General features: G+C 32.5%; 1 protein-coding gene across 1 annotated transcript; it reads left to right on the top strand.

The window, feature by feature from the left end:
• The first annotated feature begins 2,980 nt into the window (after window positions 1-2,980).
• LOC137245373 (cuticle protein 1) lies at window positions 2,981-6,310 on the top strand. Its single transcript, XM_067775931.1, has 2 exons — window positions 2,981-3,171; window positions 5,552-6,310. Exons 1-2 carry the CDS (start codon window positions 3,157-3,159, stop codon window positions 6,014-6,016), a joined length of 480 nt encoding a protein of 159 aa, XP_067632032.1. The 5' UTR covers window positions 2,981-3,156; the 3' UTR covers window positions 6,017-6,310.
• Window positions 6,311-8,215: the final 1,905 nt, after the last annotated feature.

Here is an 8,215-nt window from a genome sequence, read left to right as displayed (position 1 = left end):
AAAAATGCATTGTGGAAACTTGTTTATCGCTGCGGGTTTGAAACTTATTCAAAATTTTACTTCATTTTTAACTTGAGATAACCTATTTTAATTCAGTTCACAAGTTAATAAATTTTGTTCATTTGGCCTTAGATTAGAATTAAATTTATTAGAAAATATTCATAGCTTTATATTTCATGCTATTTATGATAATTAAATAACGCAAAAGTCTGTTTACAGCCTCAAATAAAACCATAAAATAATTAATAATAATTATTATTCTAAACTATTAATAACATAGTGTGCAAATTAGGTTAAAACCAAATTTGACAGCCTTCAATGACCAATCGGCGCAAAATGAATTAAAATAACTTCTGTGCGCACTAATTGAATTATACAAATTTTCTTGATTAATTGTTTTTCTTTCAATAAAATATGGCTCGATTTTTCTCAACAATAACAAATAAACTAAAATGTGCAACTTTCAAAGAAGTAATTGGCGAACACCGCAATTCGTCGAAAATGTAAATACTGGAAAATTTGTTTATAAACAATGTAGTGAAGTAGCTAAAACAAAAAGCACAAATATTCATTTAGATTTATATAGAAGTGTGTTTTTAAATTTTTCTAATATTAAATTGTTTGTAGCGCAGCAATTAATAAATTGAATCAGAAATGTCTGCATTTGCTAGGCTCATTAAGTGGGCAAAGAAGGCTGCAAAAAAATAATTACTCACATTAGCGAAAACTGGTGAAGTATATTTGCAGTTTATTTAGTTTTTTTTATACCCAGCTGTACTTGTACACAGGGTATTATAACTTTGATTGTATATCGGTTGGTTGTACAGGTATAAAGGAATCGAGGTAGATATAGACTTCCATATATCAAAATCATCAGTATCGAAAACAAATTTGATTGAGCCGCGTCTGTCCGTCCGTCTGTCCGTCCGTCCGTCTGACCTTTAACACGACAATTTGAATAAGTATTGAGATTTTTTCACCAAATTTGGTACACGAGCTTATCTGGACCCAGAATAGATTGGTGTTAAAAATGAGCGAAATCGGATGATAACCACGCCCACTTTTTATATATATAACATTTTGGAAAACACAAAAAACCTGATTATTTAGTAAATAATACACCTAGAATTTTGAAATTATACATGTGGATTGATATTGAGACTCTTGATAAAAATTGAAAATTTTTTAAAATGGGCGTGGCACCGCCCACTTATGATAAAATAAATTTTACAAATATTATTAATCATAAATCAAAAATCGTGAAACCTATCGTAACAAAATTCGGCCTTTACTATAAGGAATGCTTTGAAGAAAACTTAACGAAATCGGTTAAGGACCACGCCTACTTATATATAAAAGAGTTTTAAAAGGGTCGTGGACGAATAAAATAAGCTATATCTTTGCAAAAAAGAGCTTTATAGCAATGGTATTTCGTTTCACAAGTGGATTTATGACAATAAATAGAAAAAACTTCAAATTTTAGAAAATGGGCGTGGCACCGCCCCTTTAATGACTGAGCAATTTTCTAAGTTTCGGGAGCCATAACTCAAAGAAAAATTAGTTCAGAATAGAATCATATATATATGTGTTATCGCGCAGTCTTGTTAAACTTTTAAGCACACAAAACAAACAACAACAGCATTTCAAGTGTACAGCTGGGTATGTAATGTTCGGTTTGACCCGAACTTAGACTTCCTTACTTGTTTTAAATGTTTATGTTACAATTAGCTTTATTTTTCCTTGTATTACCTTCTCAATGGCAATTTAAGCTCAGACGTTTAAATCTTCAAGGTCCCATCAATAATAAAATAATAGTTTAAGATTTGTTTTAGTTGAATGAAATTAGTTACATGTGTGTATATGCGGCTACATACAGCAGCGAACAGAAAAAAAAAACAGGGGCAACTTTTATTTTCGAAAAAACTTCTATGAATTTTGCAACTGAAACCATGCAAACTAATTTTAGAAACGTATTCGACAAAAATGTTTTCGATAACAACTTGTGAGTTTTATAGATTTCAAGCTCTTTCGATGGGCTTGTATACATTTTCGAACGTCTCTTTACAACTCAATATTAGCAACAGTTAACTAATATATTTTTATATTTTCTCATGCATCCGTTTCTTCTTAAAAATCATTGCCATCTGAAGTTTTTTGTTAAGTATCGGACTTCCGCCTGCCTCCGCCTACCAAGGGCTATTCTCACACACCTCTAATACGCTCCTGGCCTTCTAAATATGTTAGAAGAAAAAAAAACTGTATGAAAGTTGAATGAATGCCAGGGCAGAGCGTGGAAAACCACTCACCAGCGTCAAGAGCAACGGAGCATGCGCTAAACCGTGGTTTCAGTATTACAATGCGCGTCTGTGTGTATGTTTGCACAAGAAGTACACCACATATATGTATGCATGCAAAATACAGTTCAATAATAATCTGTTGCACCAATCAAACAAAATATGCGATCAGTCAAAACCACTAATAGGCAGCAGTAACAGCAATAACAACAACAACAACAACAGCAACGATAATAAGAGCAACAAAGGCTACTCCGCACTTTCCTGCTGCACCGGTTGGTGCTCATGTTTAAGGTGTCGCATTCTAAATATATTAAGTATACGCCCGGGTGTGTGCGCTAGTTTTAGCATATGCTTCTAGTTGTACTTGTACTTGTATGAAGATACATATGCATTTATAACTGTAAATGTGTTTATGAATATTTACGCTTAGAGCTATTGTTCAAAGTGAGCGTTGCAGTGGCCGAGCGGTGGGTAGAAGACTTTTTAGGCAGCGCGCTGCGCTCACATAACTTTTGAAGTTTGTTACAATTTGTTTATTTTTAGATTATTGTGATTTGTTTTTTTTTTTTTTTTACTTCTATTATGCCATTGCAGCGCTGTGCTGGAATAGTGAGCGCGCATGCGCCGAACTCTCAAACATAAATTCTAAAAGCATGGGTATATAAACGTGAGCGACGGTCAATAGCGCCACAGTCCAAGATAGTACGGAATACCAATTGGAAGTTTAAATAATATTTCTTAACATACAAATTTGTTATAGTCCAATTGGGTTATTTCGTATTGTAGTGAAGTGATATTAGGTTGTTGTAGTTGTTATTGTTGTTTTTAAGTACAAAACACAAATACAAAATAAATAAAAATGTTCTGCAAATTGGTGAGTTTACGCGTATGCAACAAAATTGGGATTTAATTAGAACAACAATTAGAAGGATTATAAGGATTTTGAAATAAAAAATTTCAAAAAAAAAAAAAAAAAATTATAAAAAATTTTTAATTAAATGTTTGTAAATTTGTCGAGCTCGAGGCCATACAATATTAAATAACACACAAAAACTTTTTATTTATATATGTTATATATTGTCGTTTTTTTATTTATCGATATTTCGACTTCAATTAGAAGTCATCTTCAGGAATCGTTGGATATACCAGGTCGACCTGAAGATGACTTCTAATTGAAGCCAAAATATCGATAAATAATATATATATATAACATATATAAATAAAAAGTTTTTATGTGTTATTTAATATTGTATGGCCTCGAGCTCGACAAATTTACAAACATTTTTACAAACTAAAGAACAAAAACAACAAAAAAAATATTTAATTAAATTTCTTTTTAAATTGAAAACAAATCAAAATAATAAAAACAAAAACTGTATCAATATATAAAAATTCTCTTAAAAACAATACATATTTGATATTAATAAATTGAAGGCCAGATGCCTCATTTCGGCAGTAAAATCTTGTAAATTGGCAGGCCGGCAAAAAGAAAAACTAAGAACATACAAAAAAATTAAAAAATTTTTTTTTTAATACTTAAAACCATTGAAAAAAAAAATTATATCAAAAAATAACAAAAATTAATTTATTTATTTAAATAAAAGAAAAAAAGCTTTGAGTTAAAAAATAAAACAAAATAAAATAAAATAAAACGCATCAAAATAATTACAATTTTAAATTTTCAAAGTTATTTTCTGAAAATATAAAAAAAAAATTATGAAGAAAAAAATGAGTAAAAATTGGAATAAATAAAAATATTTTTTAAAAATTTGTAAAAAAAAAAATTTAATAACAACAAAAAAGTCTAACAATTTAAAAACACAAACAAAACGAGGGGCTAATCTTCATGGCCTGCTGTTTAATTTAAAAAACAATTGATTTTGAGGATAACTTTAAAAAAAGCAACAAAAAATGTGCAATAAAAAATTTAAAAAAAAGTTTATTTCTCAACAAATTTTGAAAAAAAAATCTCTAATATTATCGAAAATAAGGACAGTCATTTTTGAACGTTACCCCAATATAAAATTTTCAGAAAAAAAAAATAACATAAAAATATTTAAAAAAAACTTTAAAAAATAAATTAGAGAAAATAAAATTAGAAAAAAATTTAAATTTAGAAACAAAATATATTTAGAAAATTATTAAGAAAAAAAGTTATTTTGAAAAATTTTAGAAAAAATTAAACGGTTGAAATATTTTGTATAATAAATATTGAAAACAAATCGAAAGAAATAAAAAAAAATTGGATCACATTTTTTTATGCCGGGTACAATTTAAAATCGCATTGTTTAATTTTCATGGAGTGATCAAAAATAATTTTTAAATTGGAGCCAAAATTCAGAAGTAAACATTTTTGAAAAAAATAATTGTTAAAGAAAAACAAAAAAAATTGATAAATTTTTTGCAAAAACAAATTTTTAAGAAATCAATTTTCAAAATTAAAAAAAAATGTGTCCTGAAATATGTACATAAAATGTTTATGTGAAATATTTTATAATCGTATAGAAAAATTTGGAAAAGAGAAAAATTTGAAAAAAAAAAAAAAATGTTAGAATAAATGTTAATTGAGAATAAACGGAGAACAATAGAATTTATTCTGCATATAGAAAAACAAGAAAAGTGAAAACAAAATTTTTAGAAGAAAGGAAAAATGAAAAACATTTAAATTAGAAAAGTTGGATAGATGAATTTTGAGAAAACTTGTATGCATTGAAAACTGAAAAAAAAGGCTATAGTCAAAACAAATTATTAAAAAAAAAAAACGAAAAATATTTAAAAATAATAAAAAACCTTTGTTACAAAATATATTTTTTTTTATTGTTCAAAAATATAATTTAATTTTTTCGAAGTTTTTTCCTTTTTAAACTAAAATATTTGGTTAGAAAATTTTGGGGAAAGAAGATTTCAAGAAAAAAATAAAAAATTTTAAAAGTTCAAGAAATATTTCAAAACTATTATTAAAACTGTAAAAAAATTCATTAATAATTTTTCTAATCTTTTCATTCAACTTATCTCTAAAGAGAAAACAGAAAAATTAAAAAATAAATAAATTTCGAAAAAAATTGTAAACAAAAATCGAAAATTACTTTTAAAAAAATTCAAAGATTATCAAAAAAGTATAAAAATTAAACTAGGAAAAATCTTTTTTGGAGGGAAAATGTAGAATGAAAACACAAAACGATTCACATGCAAACAAAGCATTCAACAACATTTTAAACAATGCGCTTCTTCTTTCTTTTCGTTTCTCCGATTAGGTGCTCCTGTCACTCGTTGCCGCTGCGTTGGCCAAACCACAACATCATGCCGCACAATATCCCGCTGGTGTCAATCCACAGGACTGTCCCGGTTTTCCCATCTGTGATAATGCCCGCCTGCACAACAAACAGGCACAGTGGGGTGCACCAGCACCTGCATGGCAACCACAACCCCACTGGCAAGCGCCTGCAGCCGCATGGCAAGCACCCGCATCCTCATGGCAAGAACCAGCACCATCTTGGCAACCACAACCTCATTGGGGCGCACCTGCACCTGCACCAGCTGGTGGTGATAAATTCCCAGCGGGCGTGAATCCACACACCTGCCCCAACTATCCATTCTGTGATGTGAATGCTGGCCATCATGGTGCTGTTGCGGCGCCACCTCTACCCGGTTTCACTGAACGTCTTTACCCCGCTGGTGTCTCACCACATGAATGTCCCAATTTTCCCTACTGTAATTAAATTGTAAAACGTGTCGGACGAAGTCCCGCTACCAGAATCCTATTACAACCACCAATCAACGTTCAGCCAAACAACAACAACGACAAACAACTATCACGCCATTTGTCACACGCACACATATACACATACACTCATACTTAAACTATCGTTCGCTATATTTTTCTTATTTTCAAGCGTGTGAAGTTCTCAAAGCTATTGTATATTGTAAATGTATATGAAAATAAAAAATTTGTTGTTGGTTCATAAATAACAAAAAAAAAAAATATGCATTTGGTTCACTAATTGTCCTTTGAATTATGTTGTTGCTTGTTTGTTGTGTATCTTAAATTTTCATATATGTATGTTATTCTAAATTTTATGGCCTCATATTTTACTGAACTTGACCTTCCTTAACTTACTCGAATTGCACTTTGCATACGCATTGGCTTGTTTATGCACTCATAAATAGCTCAATTTGTCCACTTTACACACTTAATGACCACATTAATCAAGTGCTGATATTTCCAGTTGTTTACCTCCACCCCTTTAGCCCCACCCATTCAATCAATGTTTGCGCATGCGTGCAACGCCCACAAAAATGTCAAGCTCATGCTGTCAGCGGTAACTGCCCATGGGCGCTTGGCGGAACTTAAATGAACTTGCTCGAGCAATTTGTGAAAGTAGTTTTATTATGGATTCAATTATTTTCCTCTAACTAAGATTAGCATATTTCATACAGTTAGTCGAAATAGAAATGACACAATCTGTATCTAATTCATTAAAGAGGAACTTACAAAATTTTCTGTACATATTTGACCAGACACAACTACAAAAAAAAAAAAATACTTGGAGTGAATTACTTTTGAGGAGATTTAGGCCGAGATTATAAACTGGAGGGAATTGACCTACGCATACATTTTCACTGAGAAGATTTTCATGGCAAAACAATACTCGGAGGGGCGATCCCCTTCGGTGTAATAAAGGGAGCACGCTAACACCATACGACGGTGGCCGCAAATATTTTCATAGACGTGCTTAATTCAAAACTTAGGGTCTCAAGATTGCACTTCCTTTCGGTATGACTTTTTCCGCAGGCAGGCAGCAATCACGAACGGCATCCTTCAAGTTCAGCATGTTGACAGTTAACGTGCTTATTTCACAAGTTTTCAGCTAGAAGGTTAGCAACCCCGGCACCGCAAATTATCGGTGTGATCTGCAGGCATCGATCCAGTTCAGGAATGTTACATCAAAATTAAGAAGAGTTAAACAAGGTGTGCCACACAGTGGTGTCCTATCACCACTTTTGTTCAACATTTACATAGTGAAGCTAACTTTCTCGATGACTGCACGATAATGGCAAAAGATCCTGGTCCTTCCATTATTCAGCTATGCTGGAAAATTAAAACCTATCTCCCTAACCATTCCAGTTTTTCGCCTCGGGTAACTTGGCACTAACACCGATCAAATCCTCGGCGAACTTATTCACGACATGTACGGGGCAAATGTCGGAAATATTTTGCTTCCAGGTTGATTGCATTACGATATCACTTTCTGGCACCCAAAGATATTAGCCGCAATTGCACCTTAAATTCAGAGTCGCAACAAAATCTTCAAGTCCCGCGCTGGCAGCACTTGGATAAAGTTGCAGGCTTGTCAAAACACCACCCCAGAATATCATATATACATAGAGGCGGGTATAGTGAGCAATGATGAACAAAGATCTAGGCATCCTAACAGTTAACTGAGCCTCGCCTCCCAGGGGCATACGGTGTCATCTTTGCAATATCTATAAAGAAATCGGGCGCGTAAGAGCTCAGGCTGAACCTGATAAGCATAAATAGGCCCTAAGCCTCACCCACTGCAGAAGTCGGCAGAGTCCTATGCTGATAAAAGAGCGGCGAACACCCTTATCAGAGTACAACACCCAAACTCGCAGGTTAGGAAAGCAGACTCCAAACGTCCACCACGCGCGCTACTCTGGCGCAACTTCGATCTGAATACTGTTATAGGTTAAACTCTTACTTACACGGAATCAATACCGACATACGCATTGTATCTTCTCAGTTGCAATGTGCAGCCAGCGCTTCCAACACCCTTGTCTCTTTGCTCCAACCCTTTTGAAACTGCGGGTTTCTTTGGACCTTAGGGGAGAAGCACTGTTGGAAGAATAAAAAGAAGGAAGCAATGAAACAGGCTGCCGCCGAAGGTTTTGGGATATGT

This window comes from Eurosta solidaginis, chromosome 3 (genome assembly GCF_040869045.1).
Source record: "Eurosta solidaginis isolate ZX-2024a chromosome 3, ASM4086904v1, whole genome shotgun sequence".
Taxonomy (NCBI): domain Eukaryota; kingdom Metazoa; phylum Arthropoda; class Insecta; order Diptera; family Tephritidae; genus Eurosta; species Eurosta solidaginis.
Note: the sequence above shows the minus strand (reverse complement) of the source record. Positions and strands in the feature narration are given on the sequence as shown.